Source organism: Eulemur rufifrons, chromosome 12 (genome assembly GCF_041146395.1).
Source record: "Eulemur rufifrons isolate Redbay chromosome 12, OSU_ERuf_1, whole genome shotgun sequence".
NCBI classification, from domain to species: domain Eukaryota; kingdom Metazoa; phylum Chordata; class Mammalia; order Primates; family Lemuridae; genus Eulemur; species Eulemur rufifrons.
In genome coordinates, this window is record NC_090994.1 from 5,369,746 (window position 1) to 5,391,883 (window position 22,138).

Consider the following 22,138-nt stretch of genomic DNA (forward strand, 5'->3'; position numbering starts at 1 on the left):
TGTTCCCAACACACAAAGTCGGGAGCAAGGGCACGCGGCTGGCTGTGGCCAGTGGCCACTCCACGGGACAGAGCACGCAGACCACCGCCACCTCCCAGGAAGCCCGGACAGCGCTGGTGTAGATCACACAGCGCCTGGGCCACCAGAGCAGGGCTCAAGAGCAGAGGGAAAGTGTCATTCTCTGAACAATTGCTCTGCCTTCCCAAGAACACAAAGAGCAACATCACTGTCACCTTAGCTTTATTGAATAAAGCATCCTCAACGAGACTGAGATGCTTCAAAATCAACGGCTGATTTTGCTGCAAAGCTGTCAATTGGTTAGTCAAAGACAAATCACCACCTGGCCACCCCATTCTGTCCCCCCGACAGGACACTAATGGTTCCTAGAGATAAGGGACAACGTATTTATACCTGGAGGATTAATAGCACCTGATTTCTCCTGGATCTAAAATGACATCAAATCATTCAAAGATAATCACTCTTTCTCATAAATCTTTTCAGAACAATGCTGCTGGTCACCACAGACGCGCGCAGGGCCACCTCTGGACGTGCAGAACGGTGCCCCAGCAGACGGAGGCATGGGTGCACACGCTGGGCGTTGGCACATGCCAGGGACTAAATCTTCGAGACCACCAGCGGGTTCCGGGCATCGGTCTCCAGCCACTCAATGAGGATCTGATTCAGCTCGGCGGGCCTGGGAGGGAGACAAAAGGCTGCACACACGTGTCTGGGCCCGGCACCCCCCCGCTAGGGCCGAGGGGTGACGCCAATGGCCGAGCCAGGCATGGCCGGCACAATCAGACCGGGAAGGCTCGGTGGCAGGTGAACAGGAGCCCCGGCCCCCTCCCAGGGACCCCCCAATCTCCTTACTTCTCCATCTGCGTCCAGTGCCCACAGTCCTTGATGTGTCCCCTCTTCAGGTGGGGGACCTGAAAGAAAACCCCGGCCGAGGGTAAGCGGCAGAAGGCAGGTGGGTGGGTTTCAGGTCAGCGCAATGAGCCGTGGGGGTCCGTGGGGGACACCTAGCCCTCTGCTCCCCGCAGGGCCCTGCGTTACTGGGAAAGGAAGGATGACTGAAGGGGTGACCATGTCAGTCAGGGTTGCTGCTGGCAGGAGGTGACAGTGATGTCACCGAGGAAGCCCCTTGTCAGGGAGGTGCCCCAACCGCTGTCCCCTCTGGCATGACGGGGTGAGTCCTCCCCTGCCGTTTCCCCTCTGGGCAGGATGCACTGAGACCCCCGTGCGGGGCCAGGCCTCACCCAGTCCTCCATGTGCTTGGACATCTGAGGATGGAGCACAAAGTCCTTCTCCGCCGTCACCATCAGCGCCGGGATCAGGATCTGGGGATGGAGAGCAGGAGACGGAGCGGCCGGTTCCCTTCCACGGGGGCGGCCTCCCTGCCCCCTGCTCCCCAGGGGAGACCCCCGCCCGCCGCACCACCGTGGCCCTGGCTTTGCGTCTGCCGGACTTGGCACGAAGGCGTCATGGTTCCTACTGGAGATCTTTAGAAGGACAGATTCAGCAACATGGTGACACACACGGGTTTGCGTGTGCACATATGTATAAGTAAGAACGTGTGCGCTCGTGTCTAAGAGCGTGTGCCGGCCTGCTCTGTGTGGCCGACGCCATGAAACCGAACCAATGGCACCGGAAGGGAGGAAAGATGCCCTTGAATGAAGGTCAAGATTCCTCCGTTCTCTGCGTTAAATGAACGCAAGGGCGGCGGACATTCCAGCCAGTCACCAGGGACACGAATGACTTCCCTTCCACCCACGGGCAAAGGAGGGGAACACGCTGGGGCCAAGGAGGCCACGAAAGCCTCTTTTACTGTCCCTGTGCTCACACGACCTGCGTCACAACGCCCAGGCGGCCTCCCCGGGGCCGTTTAAGGAACCTGCGCTATTTTCCGCTGTCGTACGAACGGTGTCTGTCTCACCACAGGACCCGGGGGAAGGACGGGAAGTGACTCTGTTGCTGAAACTAATCCTGAGGCTGCTGAGAGGTTCTGTAAACTCTGGAATGTTCTGAGCTAAAAGGTAAAGCAGTGGTGGGAGCGTGGGAGGAGGCAGGCGAGGAGGGAGGTCACCGCAGAGGAAGCGGCTTCCCAACCTTAGCGCCATCGGGGTTCACCTTCCCGACGGCCTTGTCATCGTGTCCCTCCATGCGCTGAGAGACTCTATCTAACTGCAGTCACAGATGACAGTGATGATGGTGACAAGAACATTAATTGAACTACCGTGTGCCAGGGCCTGTTCTTGACATTTTACATGCATTAACCCGTCATCCCTACACAGCTCTGTTCTTGTCGTTTCCATATTGCAGAAGAGGCGAGAGAGGATCAGAGTGGTTAGGCGCCTTTCCCCAGGTCCCACAGGAATTAGACCCCGGCTGACCTGCTCCTCGGCCTACTGTTACCCACCAGGTCACATGCTCTGCGGCCTCGAGACCTAACTTCAGGAGGTCAGGGCCTGATCTGTTTTGTTTGCCAGCCCAAGGTCTGGCACGCTGCCTGGCACGTAGCAGGCGTGGTCACTCATACTGCGCGGCCGAGATGGCCAGGACTGCCGAGTGGGCTGATGAAAGCCTGGCCACCTGTTATGTCACCGGGGAAAACGTGATTTCCCTTAGGTTTTCACTGTTTTTAATGTAAACTGGGGCCTCCACTACCCTCTTTGCAGACCCACAGATTGGAACCCATCTTCTGCTTGACAAACAAGGACACTGAGACCGAGACTGACGTGTTCAAGGTGATACAACCAGAGGCTAAAGCCACGTCTCCCAGAGTACAGAATGCTCCTCCCGGGTTGGGGCTCCGCTGTCCACCCTGGGCCATCTGCTGCCCTGGCCTGGGGCCCCGCCGGGAGACCTGGAGGCTGCAGTTATGTGGACACAGCCCTGCCGTGTCCCCCACGCCACCCTCTACCATTCCAAGGGAAGCACCAGCATGAAAGAAGAAACCCTGGAGTGGAGTGACTCCCAAACCCAGAGGGAAAGGAGGAAGCCAGCAGGTCTGTCCTCCCAGCTCTGGCCTAGGGTCTTATCAGGTTGGGCCAACGGGAAGCCCCGAGAGTGGCTCTCATGGCAACGACACTGAACGCAGCTCTCACCTTCCGTCCCAAGCCTTTGCAGCCCCACCGCCAGTTCCTCTCCATGTTTCGGTACCAGTTTAGGGGGCCTCTGGGGGAGGGATGAGAAAGTAAAATTAGGGCAGCTCTGGGCAGACGGCTCTGCTGCAGGCCCCAAAGGGAATCCGCTCTGCACGGAGCCGGGCGTCCCAGGAAGAGCAAAGCTTTCTGCAGGGGCAGAAAACAGAGCCCAGGGCTGTCACCTCACTGTCCAGCACATTTGCCAAGCTTGACTGCTCGAGGCCCTTGGCAGGGACACAGGACTCCGCCGAGAGGGCCGAGAGCCTCTGAGGGCTTTAGGGACAGGCGGGAGCCGGCCCTACAGGACCCTCCGAGGGATGTTAGAGGGCGGGGAACTTGCTTTATGCCCCACATCGTCCAGGGGCCACTCCCTGCCCCAGGGAGCCCAGTGAAAAGGGACACTGGGAGGTTATGCAAAGGTGTCCCCTCCCAGCTGGACAGTGGGAAGTGGTGCAAAGGCACCAACATGTATGAAATTTTTGAATTTCTTTGTGTTTTTCTGAAGAAAGAATCCAGAGCTGTCATCTGATTCTTGGAGGAGTCATGACTGAAAAAAACAGTTAAAAACCTCTGCCTTGCGGGCAGCCCACAAGCATAAGGGGAGCAAGCTGAGCTACCCCAAGTTAGAGCAGGCAGAGCACCGTGAGGGGGTGAGCCTCCCAACACTGGAGGCATCCAAGCAGAGGCTGGCCCGGCACTCATGAGGGCCGTGGTGGAGGAGAATCGAGCCTCCCCCTCCCCCCGGAGAGCTGAGTCCCTCTGGGCCGACGGTCTCGCATCTGGGTCTGGGGCCCTGTTCTCTCCGTACCTAAAACCAGACTTCTTGAACTGCTGCATGTAGAACTGGATTTCCTCCTCGGTGACCATCCTGCTGAGGCTGGGCTCGTCTGGGGTCTTCACAAAGAGTCCTCCTGCGAAAAGCCACTTGTGGATTCCCCACCTCCGGGCCAGGCACCTCACGGCCCCCACGGCCCCTCTGAACTTGTGTGAAGGGCCTCATGTGCCTTCTTCATCTGTGCTCTCTTCCTTCCCTGCAGCAAGCCTGTCTCCTCGAGAGCTCTGAGCCCAGACCTCACGGTCCCCGCGCCCCAGGCCTTGACGTCATGGGCTGTCACCACTGCTCCAGGACAAACCACAGCCACCCCTCCAAATACATGCATACAGCTCTGGTCGGGGAGACGTCCACTGTATTCCAGGCCCTGCTCACCGCTAGACTAAATTTTTCTGGACGGCTGAACTATGTCCCTTTTGAGATCTCTCCATGAGATTCTTGGAATGTTCACAAGTGCTTGCTCCACTTTTCCTCTTAGGAAGAAAATCTAGGCCGGGGGTACCTATCCGATTGCCTCCTGTGCGCCTGGCAGGCCCTCCTGCGGTGTCCTCGCTGTCCTTGCCTTCAGGGTGGTCCCTGGTCCCCCCCGGAGGATGACCTGAGATGACAGCTGGCAGCCCCAGGATGACTGCACTTCACAGGGCACAGCCCCAGGGGGTATCCACCCCGGTGCCCGCACAGGGCTGGCACCATTCTCAGACTCAGGAAGCCGCGAGAACAGGAGCTGGGTGTGTGGTCAGGCCGTCTCCCCAGGGAGCAACCCCAAGCCTCCCGACAGGCCGCGCTCTGGTCCGCTGTGCCTCAGTGCCCCTCTGCAACACCCCAGCTGCTTCCTCCCCTCACGCCTGCCGGCCTGTGTCCCCATGAGACCACCGGCTCCCTGAGGGCAGCTGCTGTGCTCTGTGCATCTGGGCATTGTGGCTCCCAGCCCCGGCCTCCCCAAGTGTGTGCTCAAAACAGCTGGGGGATGAATGAGTGAATGAATGGACAAGCCACCGTGTGAAGGTATGAATAGAGGAACGGAAGCAAGGAGGGGAAGGAGGAGACGTCCTTGCAGCAGTGACCAGAGCGTGGCCTTTAGGGTCAGAGGAGTTTAACTCCAGCTCGGCCTCTCTAGACAAGTCACTTAATGCTCTGAGACCCATTCTCCTCATTTGTAAAGTAGAAATAATAATGATATTTTAGGGATGCTATGAGGATCCCTACGTATGTATCTGAAGGCAGCTAGTCTAGCGTTTGATACACGCTGTCGGTGCAGAGGCAAGGGGCTCCCGGCATCATCACTAATAAAAACACAAGTGAATAATGTCAAGGCCATAGTGTTGGGGATAAAATAGGGTTTTATGGGCAGCGTGCTGGATCCAGGGGCTGTGGGAATGAGCCCCAGTCTGGTCTAGACTCCGACTCCTCACTCACACCCAGCCCAGGAGGGAAAACAAGAATGGGGCTCGAGTGAAGGAACCGGAAACGACTGGGACATGGAGCCCGGGTGGAGGAGAGGCCAGAGGACCATGACGGAGAGACCTGGGTAGGGCCCGGCCCACGCTGCCTTGCATGCACGGGTGACCCTGCAGAGGTCAGTTCTCTGTCCTGGGCTGGGTCCTTATCAGTGGAGGACAGGGAGTGCCCTGGACAAGCTCTAAGACTCCTCCAGAAAGATCTGGAATCCGCAGATCCCTAGAGGAAAGGAACTGGGGCTGTGGTCAGGCCTGGGGTTAGAGTGAGCGCCGTTCACCTTGAGGGCTGGAAGGTTCCGGGCTTCTGCCCATAGCAGGCAGAGGGAGAAACATTCATGCCACGTTTGGCTGGTTCCAGATGTGGCCCTCCCATCTCCCTTCTCTCCTAAGAATGTTTCTTACCCATTTCACGGACTTTGTGCACAGATAGAACAGTCTGTAGGAAGAACAGAGTTAGAAATGATGTCATGGGGGGAGCCAAGGAAAATATACCGGAATAGCTCACCCGAAACCCCTGTCACATCGAAAGACCCGTGAGTGCCATACAGGCTAATGTGCTAAGCTCCCGAGAGAGCAAGGGGCCTCCTCAGGAGTCACAGTGAAGAGGACGCTGGCTGACAGCCAAAGCTCGGGGCCAAGGCTGCCCCAGAGCCCTCCCAGACCGTGGCAGTGCAAGAACTTGGGTCCATCAACCAATGGAAACAGGAGATGAGACCTCCGGCCTCTGGTGGGTGAGGAGTTAGGACTGAGATGCTCCCTGCCCCTTCACAGTGAGTCCAGTACATGTGGGAGCCTTGGTGCACTGAGGAGTTGAAGGGTAGACTAGAAAAATATCCGCCCATTACAACAGAGAGATCAAAGGAGCAGTAGGAAGAGGACACCAAAAACAGCCCCCCTGGGAATTCATAGCTATAGGCATGGCTTCACAAGTGCTTGGATCTGAATTTACACTGTCTGCGTGATCTGGAACCCTCGAGGTGTGAAGTGAGCAACGACAGAGTGAGCCTGGGCTGGTAATGCCACCAGGGTGCCTGGCAGAAGGAACCCTAAACCACGCAAGAGGGTCATTTCCTCAGTCCGAACTGAAGCAGATTGGTATGGATTAAGTGTTTCTGAAGATGAGCTCACAAGCCAGAATTACAAAACTCACATTCTCACACATATACTTGCCCATAGCAAGAGACAGGAAATGTAGCAAATAGTAAAATAAGACTCCCCAAATCATAAAATAATAGAACATGCAGAGAGAGAGAGAGAGAATAATAAATGAGTATGCTTAAAATTTTTTAAAGACATAAAAGAAGAAATTGAAAAATAAGAATAGAACAAGCCTCTATCAAAAGAGATCAGAATGATTTGAAAAAGAACCAAGGGCCAGGCATGGTGGTTAATGCCTATAATCCCAGCACTTTGGGAGGCCAAGGCAGGAGGATCACTTGAAGACAGGAGTTCAAGACGGGCCTGGGCAACATAGCAAGATCCTGTCTCTACAAAAAATAAAATAAAAAAAAAATTAGCTGGGTGTGGTGGCACGCACTTGTAGTCCCAGCTACTCTGGAGGCTGAGGTGGGAGGATGGCTTGAGCTCAGGAGTTTGAGGTTGCAGTGAGCTACGATCATGTTACTGCAGGCAAGCCCAGGCAACAGAGTGAGACCAGACCCTGTCTTAAAAAACAAAACAAAACAAACAAAAACCACTTTCACAGATTAAAAAAAATAAAGCCCTATTCATTGAAATTAAAAAGAAAATGTCAAAGATGAGTTACCCTGCAGATAAGACATGACAGCATGTAAGACCATTAATTGCCTGAAGACAATTAATATACAATTAATAGACATGAGGTCCTTTCTCACAAGCTATGACAGAAACTTGTAAAAGAAAATAATTGTCAACCTAGAATTCTATATTCAGATAAACATTCTTCAAGATTAAAAGCAAAATAATGACATTTTCAGGCCAAAACACCCTTGAGTTAACCAAAACCACTAACAGATTCTTATTGAGAGACCTACTAAAGCAGGTACTTCAGGAAGAAGGAAACTGAACTCAAAGTGAATGAGAGAGACGCAAGAAGTGATCTGCAAAGAAACTAGAAAGCTTGGGACAGTCTCAGCAGGGCACTGACTGTATATAAAAAAACAACAGTGACAGTGACTGCCGACTCATGAGACAGGACGGTGTGGGTGACCAACTTACAAAGCATTCTAAACTCCTTTGGTTGTTCAAGAAAAGAGTTAGAGGTATCCATTAGTTTTGGACTTGGATGAGTCAGTTATGCATATTCAAATAGCAATGGTGATAACAGCATCATTTCTAAACTGTCGCTATTACAATCATTCTCCAATCTCGGTGACAGTGAGGATGTGACTTTTCTCCCCTAACCCGCAGAGAGGGGACCGCAATAACCCTGACTGTAGAAGTCAAAGAAGAGAAGGCCAGGGGCCAGTTCCCAGGCCCTGCCACACCCCAGGTGCCTGCTTCCTGCAGGGCAGCCCCATCCGGACCCGCCTCACCTCGTCACATGCTCTGAAGAAGCTTTTGAAAGTCCGACTCAGGTTCTGTTCCAGTTCAGCTTCAGCCACTCCCTGAAACCATCAATAAAGCAAAATGAAGGCCCCTTCGAAAATCTTGGAAACCGTACCCCTGCCCCATCCGACAGACAGCAAGGAGCACGCAAGCTCTGCCCCACCCAGCCCAAATCTCATTAGAATTGCATTCGTTTGAATTTCATCTTGAAAGACATGTTTTTATTTATTTTATTTTTTCTTTGAGAGTCTCACTCTGTTGCTCAGGCTAGAGTGCAGTGGCATCAGCCTAGCTCACAGCAACCTCAAACTCCTGAGCTCAAGCGATCCTCCTGCCTCAGCCTCCCGAGTAGCTGAGACTACAGGCACCCACCACTATGCCTGGCTAATTATTTCTATTTTTAGTTGCCCAGCTAATTTTTTTCTATTTTTAGTAGAGTAGGGGTCTCACTCTTGCTCAGGCTGGTCTCGAACCCCTGACCTCAAGCGATCCTCCTGCCTCGGCCTCCCAGAGTGCCGGGATTACAGGCGTGAGCCACTGTGCCTGGCCCACACATTTTTAAAGAAGATTAAAATAAAATGCAAGATGCTAACAGTGGTCCCCCTGGGAGGTGGGTTTATGGATGTCGCCTTCTCCTATGTTTTTCAAAATTCCTACAATGAGAACGTGTGACTCATAACACTCCCTTGGAAGGGACGGAGTGGGGGCTGACGGGTGGTAAGAAGAGAAGGGCTCAAGGATTCTGAGAATCCAAGTGGAAAAGCCAAAAACTGAGACAAAAGCTATTCCATTCATGCATCTAAATTTTGCTATAATAACTTCAAAACCAACTCCTTGATTTGAGCCAAATCACAGACCATCAGACTGCCAGTGGGTTGTCTTCCTACAGATAAGGCAGCAAGGGTACCATTGTTAAAGAGCTGGGACAGGACCCCTACTTGCCCACCTCCCCGGTTTAACACATTGTGACTTCCACCAAGAGCGTCTACTTCTGTTTGGCCTTCAACGCCGGACCCAAACCCTGCTTTCTCCATAAAGTCGTGCCTTCTCCCACCACCAAAGGATAGCTCCATTCTTCCTGGATCCCGCAGAGCCTGGGTATGCTCTCCTGGGACCACCACCGTTCCCAAAGAGGAGGATTCTAAAGCCACATCTACAAAGGGTGACTCGTGGTCCTCGGTCCCTGCACATCCTAGAGGTCACCTTTTTGTGTTCTGCACATCACTCCCCAAGAGAGCTCGGGATCTGTGTGACGGTAGCACAGAAAGAAAGGAGACATTTATCACCGGGCGGTGCTGGATCTCTGGTTGGAGACTTTCTGATGAAAGTCTGTGTGTTAACTACACTCCCCCCATTTTGCAAGATTCCATTACAGTGGAGAATCGATGGGGCCCTCTGCGGCGGGACGATGAATGCCAAGGCAGGCCACGGCCGAGGGAGGAGGCACATTGCAGTGACTGATGCAAGCCCTGGTCAGCCTTGCATGCTGCCCTCGGTCATCATTCTTATTTATTGAGAGCTGTCCCCGCCCCAGAAACAGTGGCTGTTCACGAGCTCGGGGATGCATTCCAGCGTTTGGAGGAACCTGGACAGGGCTTTGCCCTCACATGATCTTGAAAAGAGCAAACGGATGCTGACAGGGTCAATAAAAGATCAAAGAGAGCAAAAAAAGTAAAAAAATCAAAGCAGCACATCAGATGGGCAGGGAGAATGGGATAGAGGCGAGGGTCCGGAAGGGAAGAAGATAACAGTGTTTGTGCTCCGGCTGTGTGCCCAGCTGAGCACATCCAGCACTGATCCACGGAGGGCAAGGCTGTACTTTTAAGTCCCACAGAACAATGACAAATTTCCTATCTGTCCAGCTGGATAGGGGCTCCTCCTTTAGTGGTCCTGGGCATGGACATTAAAGGATGAACTTTAGAATCCAACACAGTTTCAAGCCCAGGTACTGGCACTTAGGCTGGGCGACCTCCTACCCCCAAATTTCGGTATCCTCATCTGTAAAATGGGGGGTTGGTAAGGATTAAATGAGATAACGCCTGCTTCTTACAAATGCCTAACACCTAGGAGGCATGCTCGTAACCATTATTCTCATTATTATCAATATCTCTAGCACTAAAGTTACGGAATTTCATCCCAATTGTCTGTGTTTAGACCTGGTGCCCTCACCAGCCTGGGAGTTTCTTAGGGGCATGCACTATCTTATGTGTGATTTTATTCCCATCGCCGTGGCAGGGTGACGGTAGATCCCCAACAAAGGTGAGATGTTGGCAAAGAGAGAGGGAAGGAAGAATGGAAGAGTGTGGGATGCAGACTTTGCAGGCCACAAGGCTTGGGGCTCCTGTTTTTCTGCCTCCAGGGAAGGAGCAGGTTGTTAAACAGCTAATTCCAGCCAAGCAGCACCCTGTAGAGCAAAGTCTGCTGGACAAGTCTGTGCTGTTGTCACCCAAACGCTATCACCTGGGGCAGGCACACTGAAGACAGCTCTAGGTTCTAAATTAAGCACCCAGAACAGAGCCTTAGGAATTCCATGGCGCCAGGAGCTTTGTCTCTGGGTGCTCTGAGGTCCTTTAGGGACAAAGAGTTCCTTAGAGCCAACTTGGAAACCGCGTGAGTGACTTGGAGTGAACCCAACCTCAGAATTCATCGGCGTTCCAAGAGTGGCCTCTCTCACCACCCACCCCCCTCTTCTCTTCCCCTCTTTATTGTACACTTAAAATCACAGACGCTTGTTAGAAAGAAACTTTCAGTTCTCATGTCCTTGAGTGTCTATGGCTTCCCGATCAGTCTCCCTCGCTTCCCCCATATTCAAGATACATATTTCCGACTGAGAAACACATCCATCTAGATATCTTGTCACACTCTCTCAATGTGACAATTAAAATTAACCTTAAAAGCCAGTAAAGGTAAATAGAATTTTTGGGGAAATATGGTTCATTCACATCCCAGGGGCATCACACTCTAATGGAGTGAGCTGAATAGTGGCTCCCCCCAAAAGATATATCCAAGTCCTTACCCCTAATTCCCGTGAATGTGACCTGATTTGGAAATAAGGTCTTTGCAGACATAACTAAGAATCTCAAGATGAAATGACTGTTGTCCTTACAAGAGAAGGAGAGGGAGATGAGAGACACACAGAGACACATAGGGAAAGGTCATGTGAAGACAGAGATTGAGCTGAAGCAGCTACAAGCCCGGGAACTCAAGGGGCGCTGGCAGGGTGACGGATTCTCCCTCACAGTCCCTAGAGAGAAGCAACCCTGCTGACACCTGACGTTGGACATCCAGCCTCCAGAACCGTGAGAGAATAAAGTTCTGTTGTTTTAAGCCACCAAGCTTATGGTAATGTGTATGGCAGCCGCAGGGCACTAACACAGCTCTCCAAGGAGTGTCTTGATTTGGGGTGGGGGCCGTGGGGGAGGGAGAAGGGACCAGGGTCACATCACCTCAGGCGCCGTGGGGCCACACACCCACCAGGGCGCAGCAGACAGAGGGGTGGGGTCACACGGTGCCCTGCACTTCTCTTCCCCCCACGCTCTGTGCCCCGTGGACATATCCAACCGCTGCCAGAGGAGCCCCAGGACGGCAAGATGTGATGAAAAAGACCCAGTTTTGCCTACACTTTCCATGCACAGTGCAGACGGGGGTGGCGTTCTCAGTCCCGCATTCCCAGGGAGGTCCCCCCCCAGGTGGGAGGACCACGGGACGGCCTCCGCCATGTCCTATAAACCTCCTCACAGCGACAGCTGTCCCCCTCACCACCCCAGCCGAGTTTCTCCTCCTTAATCTTCTCTTTTGTACTTGCCAAGATGTAGAATACGTCTGCCGGAGAAGGTGCACTTAATTGCGTCTATTGTCTCATTGCCAAGGCAGTGGAGACAGCCGCTTAAATCCAATTGCAGCTTCCGCAAAGCCTGGGCCCAGCCCGGCCTCCAGCCTTGGCGCTAACAGCGAGGACGGTCCAGGAGGGACGATGGAGCCTCCCACGGAGCAGGGACTGGGGCCAGCACCTCGGCTGCATGTCCTCTGTCTACCTAGACAACAGTGACTCGGATTCCTGTGAGACTCTGAGACAGAGATCTCTAAAACAGGCCAGAGACACAACACGCCTCAGGTGTCCCTGAGGTCAAAAATGCTAGTGGATAGAAGCATCCAGAATCTGCATAGAAAGAGCAAAGTGCCTACCTTTGACTGTTGTCCGGCCAGACAAGAGAGAGATGGAGCATCCAGACCCAGGGTGGCTCTGAAAGGACCCAAGGCACTTGGTGCCACCTCCACATCTGGTGGCCCTAACTCTCGCTCTCCACAGCAGCAAAATAATCAAAATGATGTCCCTCAACAGAGGATTGGTTAAATAAACCATGCTCCACGTGTATTACGAAGCTCCATGCAGCCATTAAGAAGAATGAAATAAATCTGTATGTGCTGACCGGGAAATCTGTCCAAGAGCCAGTAAATGTTAATCTTTATGGAAAAATTATATATACCTACATGTACATACACACACATATTCACTTAATAGCATATTTAAAAAATGTTTGGAAAATACCAAACTATCAATAGTAATGCTAGTAGCTTCTATATGGGTAAAGGGAGATTTAAATTTTTACTTTATATAACTCAGTGTTTTTTTAATAGCAAGCATGAATTATTTATAATGATAAACAAAAGCCTAAAAAATAAACCCTGTAACTAATTACTCCCTGTAGCCTAAAAGAGCTCCCGTGTTAAGAAAGACTCAATGCTTCGAGGGAGAAAGAAACTCATTTGTGGATTTTGGGGTCCCCTTCAGCCAGGTGAAACCTTCTCCGGTGACTCCCGCCTATAATTCCCTTTTCCTACACTTTCTCTCTGTTCCCTTGTTTCTCATCTGGTTAAATAAGTACTTACACAAAAGGGGGTTTCGGTGCCTGAAATCTGCCTCTAGCTTGCTCTATGGTGACACACAGACACACACAAAAACACACACACATGCCTGCCACCCACTCTTTCCCAAAGAAATAAAAATACATACAAAGAAATAAAAATGGAAGAAGTAAAATGGCACAGTGTCAGGAGGTGGGAGAGGGAAAGGTTCTCGGGCTATAACTAGACGTGTTCTGAGTTGGGGGTTAAGGGGCTCTGAGCTATCCCCCAGGCTGAGGACTTTGAGAATCCGAAGAATTAAATGCAACAGGTGTCAGAGCGCCTTATCCTCATTCCTTTCTGACTGTGCAAACGCAAAGCCTGTTATCTCTTGCAAGTAAGAGGCAGAGGCAGGGTGCTGGGTGCACCCACCTCGCAGGTGGAGCCTAGAGCCCCCAGAGTGCTCCCTGGGAGATGCGGGAGACACCATAAATGCCTCTTCCTGGCTGGGGAGGAGGGATTCCAGCACCCTCCCTGCACCAAAGAGCTGCTCTACATGTTGTTGGTTTTATTTATTGACCTGAAGTCAGCTTAAGTTTGATGCTATTACCTGTTTGAAAACCATTCGAGACCAACCTTTTGCGGATGTGGAAACTGAGAGCCTTGCACACTCGCTCCTTAGAGAGTCGGTACCAGACAGGCTGTGCACGATTCCCCTCCAGACCCAGCCCCCCGCCGTCACGACACGTCCCAGCGGCTGGCTTCACCCCAAACTGGTTGCTGGGTGCCTTTCCAGGGCCAGACCACCAATTTGAATACCTAACGTTTCCCTGCCAAGGGGCTTTGTTCTTAAGAACAAAACCATTCCCCAAACTCTTATTGCAGATTTAAACCCGGCTGCTACCACAGAACAATAGAGGTACTGATTTTTCTACAATAATTGTAACGACCTTTGAAACAAAACACTTCGTCCTTACTAGGGCTGCAATTACTAAGCATTTTTCCCCCGAAGGTCACTTTTTCAATCAGGACTTTGAACTTTATCAGGATTTGTTCCTCTTTCTTTGCTTAGATCCTCACAGCACACAGAATAAAGTCCAGGCTCCCCTGCAGTAGGGCTTAGCGAGAGGCACGTGGGCTTTGTAGTCTGACAAGCGTAGGTAGATAGCCTGGCCCGATCACGTGTTTGCTCTCTGGCCAGTTAACCTGCCAGAGCCTCTGTTTGCTTGGCTGAGAAGATAAGAAAGGATTCCACAGGGTGGCTGTGACGGGTGGAGTCACCTGGCACACAGGCGCTCAAAAAAAGCAGTGGGTACAACCCAAGTGTCCATCAACAGGTGAATGGATAAACAAAAGGTGTCATATGCATATCATGGAATATGACTCAGTTTTTAAAAAGAAGGAAATTCTGACACATGCCATGACAAGAAAGAACCTTGAAGACATTATGCCAAGTGACATAAACCAGTCGCAAAAGGGCAAATACTGTATGATTGCACTTATGTGAGGTCCCTGAGGTAGCCAAATTCATAGAGAATGTAGGGTGAGGGCTGCCAGGGGCTGGGGAGAGGAAGGATGAGGAGTTAGTGTTTAATGCGGACAGAGCTTCAGCTTGGGGAGACGACAAATTTCTGGAGATGAACGGTGGTGATGGTCACACAACAGCGTGGATGTACTTAGTACCGCTGAAGAACAGTTAAGCTGGGAAATTTTATGTTATGTGTATTTTACAATTTTTAAAAAATAAAGAAAAAAACGTTTCAATGAGCTAAATACCATTGCGAAACACTCTAGATGTGGGGTATAAATCTGGGCGATGCCTGTGGGTACTTTCTCTGCCCCGCTCTTTTTTTCTTTTTCTCTTTCTCATCGTTTTGAATGGAACATTCGTAACACTTATTGGTTGCAAAACAGCGATGCTGGCAATGTGGGTGAGGGGTTGACCATTACAAATATGTTTCAGTGTCAGAAATGGTTTGACTGTTTCTCGTGAAGAGTTAATATTCGTTAATTCATCTAGCTGATACTGATGCACCTTTTGTCCAGCGCCAGTTTCTGCAGGGGATATGGAGATGAGTGACCCCCAAGGGCCTAAAGTATCCTTGGGGGGTGGGGAGAGAGCAGACAAGGGGAGAATCCGGCAGCAAGAAGGACACCGGAGTCTGGCTGCCCACAAGGAAACAAAGTCACTCCTTACCGGTAGGAGAGAGCGCTGGAGCCGGGAGGATGAGTAGGACAGAGTGGGTGGATTGAGAGGCCCTAATCCGGTATGACTAGTGTCCTTGTAAGAAGAGATAAGGACACAGATAGGCACAGAGGGGCGACCACACGAGGACACGGGGAGAAGACGCCGTCTACAAGCCAAGGGAAGAGGCCTCAGGAGAAACCAGCCTTGCTGCCACCCTGACCTTGGACTTCCCGCCTCCAGAACTTTGTTATGGCAGCCCCAGAAAAGTAAGGCACATCTGTATCATACCCATCCCTGACGATGCAGACCACCTCGACCGGAGTACAGACGTTTCCATTCCATTCAAGGCAAAGGAAGCTCAGAGCTCCCCGCACACCAGGCCACGGCAAGGTAAGCCCTGGCCCTGCTGTAGGATGTAGGATGTGATGCGTTGAGCATCTTTCCAAAAGGCTGTGGAGGCTTCGGGTGCCTTCCCGGAGGAGGTTACTGCCTGAAGCACACGGGTGCCAGTTATCAGTGAAAATCATCCTGAGAGCAGAGTTACTCGCTGAATGGAAGCTGGGACGGTCCTCACCAGCGTGGCACCTCCTAATGGGACCAGAGGGTGGAGGCTGGGAGGGGGATGTGGGGACACCTCTCATGCTCCTTGTTAATCAAATCCGTTTCTTCTTCTCTCTTTGGTGTGAGAAGGAAACGTCTTTCATTCTCTCTGGAATTATCCAGACGTAGCTGGACTTTGGACTCCAGAGCCTACAAACAGCTGAGTATCGGGCGCCCCCCATAGAAGAAGGCAGCTGGCGGGGGCAGGGGGGGCACCAGGCCAGATGACATTGACTCCTGACGCTGCTCTCGGTGAACTCCAGCCAGCGGTGGCACAGACACCCCAACACACATATCACCCACCGTCCAGGGGGCATCTCGTGGCCGCGGGCTGATACCTAAGCCCCTCTCACAGTCTCCACAGCATGCTTGGGACCTGCCAGCTGCAGGACTCTTAGGCCCCGGGTGCTGCAATCGCAACACTCCTCAGTGGGCAGAGACACCAGTTCCCCACGGAGAGGCCCAGAGCTGTCACCAAGAGAGGTGGGTGTCACCAGCCTCTCGGCCAGAGAACTAGTACGGGGCAGCTCTTAAAATGAGCCCTGGGCTACGTTCCCCATTCCACAATTTCAGAGAAGCAGGAGAACCTGGTGTACCATCCCTGCACCCTCCTCCTCCCCACCCCCAACACACACCCACACGCACGCACGCACATGCACGCACACACGTGCACAAATGTGCCTCCACCTGGAAAGCACCAGCCGAATGCTGCAGCCAGTGTCACCCGAGCCCATTTGTAAAATCATTTCTGTCCAGTGCCACGGACGATTACAGGGCCCAGAGATACGCAGACAGGAAGGAGGGAGGGAGGGGAAGACAGACAAGAATGCAGCATCGCAGCCCCCAGGGCCCACACTCACTGGTTCTTGGAAGTAGAGCTGGTAGTCAAACACTGGGTTGGCTTTGATACTCTCCAGGGGGTGCACGCTGGGATTGGCCGGGATGAAGGGAGTATTCAAACTGGCCACCGCCCTGCGGAAATAAGCGGCAACAAGACATGGACCCTGTGAGGACAGTCTGCAACAACCAGAGAGGACCGTGCATGTCAAAACTGAAACTCAGTGCGGGAAAATGCTGTGTCCGGGGTCTCACGTGGGCAGTGCGTGGGAGAATGGGACCCGAACTCAGACTTTCTGATTCATAGTCAGTGTTTTATTCCCACTAAACCGCAATATTTCTCACCTACTTGCCTTAGGACTAGACACACACGCGTCACGTGCACTGTATCAACCTGATTAGAATATGGGGACACTGGAATCTCTCTCTAGTTTTTAAAAAGGCATTCATTTTTTCCCTCCCTTTATTCACTCACTGTGTCTCCTCTGGGTTGAGTTTAATTCTGTGCTATAGACTAGGGGAGAGAGAATATAAAATAAATATAATTTCTCTCTTCAAGGAGCTTATTGTAATCTAATAAGGAAGAATCAAAAATATACACACGATTACATATGGGACAGACTACGATACGAGCCATAGAGTAGCCACGGGAGTTCAAAGGGATTCCTGGCTTTGGGCGTCATGGAAGACCTTGTGGACAAGAGAGCATTTGAGTTGGACTGTAAGGGTGGGGAGATTCGATTCTTTTCAGCCTTTGATATAACCCTACCACGTGAGCCGGAGTGAAGCTGGACAAAGTTCCCTGACGGTTCTGGTCTTCTAAACTCAGCAAATACAAGTAGCTGGATTAGTCGGGGAAACACAGACGGCCGCTGAGGATGGTGTTTATCTAACTTGCTGAGACCCGAGGCTGAGGCGGGAGCTCAGCGGGTTTTAACCGCAGCCCCCAGTTCAGACGGAGGGTGGCCGCACAGACCGGTGGGGTGGGAGTTACGGCTGCCCCTCTGTGGCTGAGGACACCAAGGCCTAAGTGAAGGGATTTATCCCAGCCAGGGCAGGGCGAACTGAAGGCCACATTTTCTGACTCCCAGTGCAGGGCTGAAGTCCTTCTTGGGGCTCAACTCTACAAACCCGACTCCCTGGCTGCCTCACCCACACCCCTCAAGGTCAGCCATGACTCGTCTGTGTTCCCACTGGCCACTCGGGCCCCAAATTATTTGTCCCACTGCCTGTACCTGGGACAGAGGCTGACTCCTCAGACTAGCTCATTAGGCCTCCTTGTTAATGTGTCAATGAGCACTAAAGAGCTAAGGTATCATCACCTTCCTGAATCACCCACTTGTTTTCCAGAAGTTTTCTGGGGTTAAAGATCCGAGGAACAATTCTCATGGGAATGCAAGCCCAGACCCCCAAACGCCTGCTGCTGAGGCCTAATTACCTCACTCTGTCGGGGTAGAAGAGAGCCATGCTCCACACCAGCATGCCTCCCCAGTCGTGGCCGATGAACACGGCTTGAGAGAGGCCCTGGACGAGAAGGAGAAGGAAGGGAACCGAATGTGGGCAGGTTTCGGGAGTGAGGGGCTGAGAGCCCAAAGACCTCTGGCCCCAAGAGGCCCAGCCCTCCGCCAGCCCCTCGATGCGAGGGCCTCCTCCCCGACCCACGGCAGCTGCTGCTCTGAATGTCCAATATCCACCCTCCACACCCACCCCCACCAGCCCAGCCCCTCGCACAAATGGCCGGCCCATTAGGTCTCTGAGCCGACCAAGGCCACGGGCCATGGGTTCCTCCTCCCTCTCCACCTTCCCACGAACCCAGTCTTGTGTCACCCTTTCCTCCCTTCTATCTTAAAAGAAGTATAACTTATTTCCCATGTGCTCACATAGGTCTTTCACTGGATGATTTTGATTCTACCCACCCCACTCCCACTCCTTTGGGAGCTCCGCTCCTTAATTAACCACTAAACGTTCAAAAGCTTCTTTAATCTCTCTCTTTCTGTCTGCACTTTCCTCTCTGCTGCTGCTACTAACAATGACAACATCGGCTCCCCTTCATTGAGTGTCTACAGTCACACGTCACTTAACGACAGGGACATCTGAACAACGCAATGTCACAGTGTGCACTTACGCCCAGGTGGTACCCCTGCTACGTTCCCGGGCCTGAAGACAGAAAAGGTCTCTACCCCTGTCCCCTGCAACTTGCTCTTCATTAAAAAACAAGAAACAGCTTGTCTCCACACTGTCCTCCAAACACTCCTTGTTCTTTCCACCTTTGTCTTGGTGACTCTCCCGGCACACCCTCGGCTGCCCCAAAGTGTGCCTTCCCCGCCCTTCCATCCTGCTCCTGGCACTGGCAGCCGACACCCTCGAAGGCTTAGACCTTTTCTCTAATCACCCAGGCCCAAACGGACTTCTCCAAAGATATCAGTTCAAAGTAACTACTTACCAGCTTATCCAGGAAGGTTACCATCTCCTAGGGAAGAAAACACACAAACACAACCAGAAGTTGTATCTGCTCGCCTCAGCCTGTGTGGTGGGCTGAACTGTGTTCCCCCAAATCCCTATGTGGAAGCCCCAACCCCTGTACCTCAGATGCTCACTGTGTTTGAAGATAGAGTCTTTAGAGAGGTGATTGAGAGCCCCTATGGGGGGCCCCAATGCAATATGACTACTGTCTTTATAAAAAGACATTAGGACACAGACATGCACAGAGGAAAGGCCACTTGAGGGCACAGGGAGAAAGCAGCTGTCTGCAAGCCAAGGAGAGAGGCCTCAGGAGAAACCAGCCCTGCTGACACCTTGACCTTGGGCTTCTAGTCTCCAGATCTGTGAGAAAGGGAATGTCTGCTGTTGAAGCTGCTCAGTCTGTGGCCTGGGCTGGCTCCTGCAGGCTTCCATCATCTCAGCAGCCTAGCAGGTGTCCCCCTGCCTGTCCAGCATGCTCTCAGCAAGGAGGCTGACTCCAAACACGCATGTGCATTGCTCAGTGTATGTTAGCACGAGTCCCTAGCCAGGCCACATCTGCTGTAAGATGGTGACCCCGGCCTCTTTCCTGGAATGGGAGGGGAGACAAGTGCCCTGCAGGGTTCGCCCGTGTTGCCCGAGCATTGCTACCGGGACACCGTCCCACCCCCAGGACAATGTGCTGCTGCCCCTCGTCCCTGACACAGACAGTGGCTTCTCTCACTGAGCATCATGTCTTCAAGGTCCGTTCACGCTGAAGCAGGTGTCCCACCTCCCGCCTCCGTGTGGCTGAACAATCCTCCACCACTCGGACCGACCACATCTTCTTCGTCCCTTCCCCAGCCACTGTGAGTAACGCTGCTGTGAATGTTCAGATCTGGGCTTTTCCGTGGACACACGCGCTCCATGCTCTGGGGTAACTAATTAGTGTGTCGCCGGGGACGCATTAATGATTCTCACAGAGCAGAACCGGAGGGAAGGAGCAGCACGCTTCATCATGTCTGTTTCTGGTAAAAGGACTTTCTTCAGGAAAGCAGTGCTCTTAAGTGACCCAACGTACGTGTCTTGGGGACAGATTTCGACAGAAATAATCAGGGTCACGTCCAGGTTAGTGCACAGAAGTAGGAAGGGGCAGTCCCCACGGTCACCGGTGACACCTTGGCAGGACTTCGGAGGACACGTGAGCATGACCAGGAGCCTCGGAGCAGAAGAGGCCAAGACCGGGGAACCGAGGAAGGAAGATCAGAACTGACCAGAAACAGCTTTTACCGTGTTCCGCTTCCGAAAGGCCACAGCCAGTGCGTGGGACTGAGGACACACGGGACAGAGTTCCACCAGGGCTGTGACTCCGAGATGGAGGCTCTTGTGATTCTGGTGCCACCAGTGGCATTGCCAGTTTGCTGGTCAACCCCTCCCCTGGCCCCTCCAGCCCCAGCCTTGCCCTCAAGCTGAGCGGAGGTTTGGGTGGCCGTCTCTCCTCACGTGGGCCCAGCCTCCCCTGCGAGCTCTGTGGTGAGGGTCCCCTCTCCCTGGCAGTGCCCACACCTGTCTCAGAAGAGGAACTCCATCCTTGTCACAGTCCACACACTGACTCCCTAGGTCTGGCCAACCACAGCTTTACGGAAATAAAGTGATTTTTTAAAAATCCTCTGAATGGAGAAGCAGTTAAGTACAGAATTGCAGGGTTCAAATCTGGCTCTGTCACCTCAGGCAATGACTTTAACCTCTCTGTGAGGACTTGACACACAGTCAATGCTTTATACGTGTTGGCTATCATTCCCAAATATCATTCGACTTTCAGTAAAGTCTACAGCCAAATGCTACGAAACGAAGCCTCCCCCAGGTTTGCACGGACACCTGAGCTTCCGGCTTATGTTGACAAGAAACCCAGAATGGAAAAGATGCTACAGATGTTGCCCAAGATTCTTCTTACCTTACATAACTCTTCCATGCAATATTCTTCTATTTCTGCAATTAAAAATAAAAGGAATATATTTAATTCACATGATTTAAAATATACCAAAAAACAGAAGGGTGCTTTTGCCAGAAAGAAACGAAATCCACAAAAACATATTAAACCGTTAGATTGAAGTGGTCCCTCTCTCCTATTTTTGCTGGTGTCACTTGAATGTGTGGTGTCATAGCCGTGAAATCATTGCCAAAGCCAATGTCAAGCTTTTCCCCTGTGTTTTCTTTCAGTAGTTTCATAATTTCAGATATTGTATTTAAGTCTTTAATCCATTTTGAGTTGATTTTTGTGGAAGATAAGGGTCCCAATTCACTCTTCTGCATGTTTGCCCACTACTGTTTATCCACTGTGTATTCTTGGCACCCTTGTCAAAGATCGGTTGACCCTGTATGTGTCTGTCCACTTGGCCCTTGGGGCTCTTTATGTTTGCAGCATACTGTTTTAAGTGCTACAGATTTGTAACATAGCTTGAAATTAGGAAGTGTTATTTCCAATGCCTCGAGCTTTACTCTTTCTCGGATTGATTGGGCTATCCATGGTCTTTTGTGCTTCCATAGGAATTAGAGAATTGCTTTTTCTATTTCTGTGAAAAACTCCACTGGGATTTTGATAGGGATTGCATGACCTCTGTAGATAGCTTTGAGTTGTATGCACAGTATAGACATTTTAACAATAACAGCATTTCCAGAAGGCAAAAGGAAAAAGAAAGAACGAGTGAAAAACAGAGAAAACAGAAGGTTATTAAAGAAATAACTCAAGAAAAGTCTGAGCACTGACAGATAAACGTACCTAGCAAAGTGGATGGAAAAGAAGACCCATATCAGAGCAAAATATCATACAATTTCAGAACACAACAGATAAAGAAAAGATCCCCAAAATGTCAAAAGCCCCAGTGCTCACACAGAGAGACTTCCCAGCTGGGGGTCAGAGTAGGACAAAGCCTTCAAACTTTTAAGGACAAATGATTTGCAACCTACAATCTATTGTCAAATGATACAAAACGTATATACAGGTGATCTGAAATGTAAGCGTATGTATTCTAAATAATCCTGCTTGGCATTAGAATTCATTTCATATATGCCCTTTCAGCAACAGTTAATGCCTAAATTATGTTTTTCTTAAAAAAAAAAAAAAACAAACTTTTAATTAGGGTAAGACCATAAGTCTCATATTGCCCGGAATAGTTCCAGATTATATGTGTTCTTAATAGTGTCTCTTTTGCTTTTAATAGTTTTCCAGTTTGAATATTAAATTATGTTACTGAGTTATGTCTAGAGA

At 51.4% G+C, this 22,138-nt stretch overlaps 1 protein-coding gene across 3 annotated transcripts in view; it reads right to left on the reverse strand.

Moving 5' to 3' along the window:
* Positions 1-456: 456 nt before the first annotated feature.
* EPHX2 (epoxide hydrolase 2) overlaps positions 457-22,138 on the reverse strand; it is a 35,639-nt gene continuing 13,957 nt past the window's right edge. For all 3 annotated transcript variants that reach the window (XM_069484831.1, XM_069484830.1, XM_069484829.1), the window contains 11 exons: positions 20,825-20,859; positions 18,875-18,901; positions 17,870-17,955; positions 16,455-16,566; positions 7,949-8,020; positions 5,838-5,871; positions 3,955-4,057; positions 3,108-3,177; positions 1,260-1,340; positions 871-929; positions 457-694 (listed from right to left, as the gene is read on the reverse strand). In XM_069484831.1, the coding sequence (XP_069340932.1) occupies positions 616-694; positions 871-929; positions 1,260-1,340; positions 3,108-3,177; positions 3,955-4,057; positions 5,838-5,871; positions 7,949-8,020; positions 16,455-16,566; positions 17,870-17,955; positions 18,875-18,901; positions 20,825-20,859 (758 nt within the window). In that variant the 3' untranslated portion in view covers positions 457-615. The remainder of the gene's footprint in view (positions 695-870; positions 930-1,259; positions 1,341-3,107; positions 3,178-3,954; positions 4,058-5,837; positions 5,872-7,948; positions 8,021-16,454; positions 16,567-17,869; positions 17,956-18,874; positions 18,902-20,824; positions 20,860-22,138) is intronic.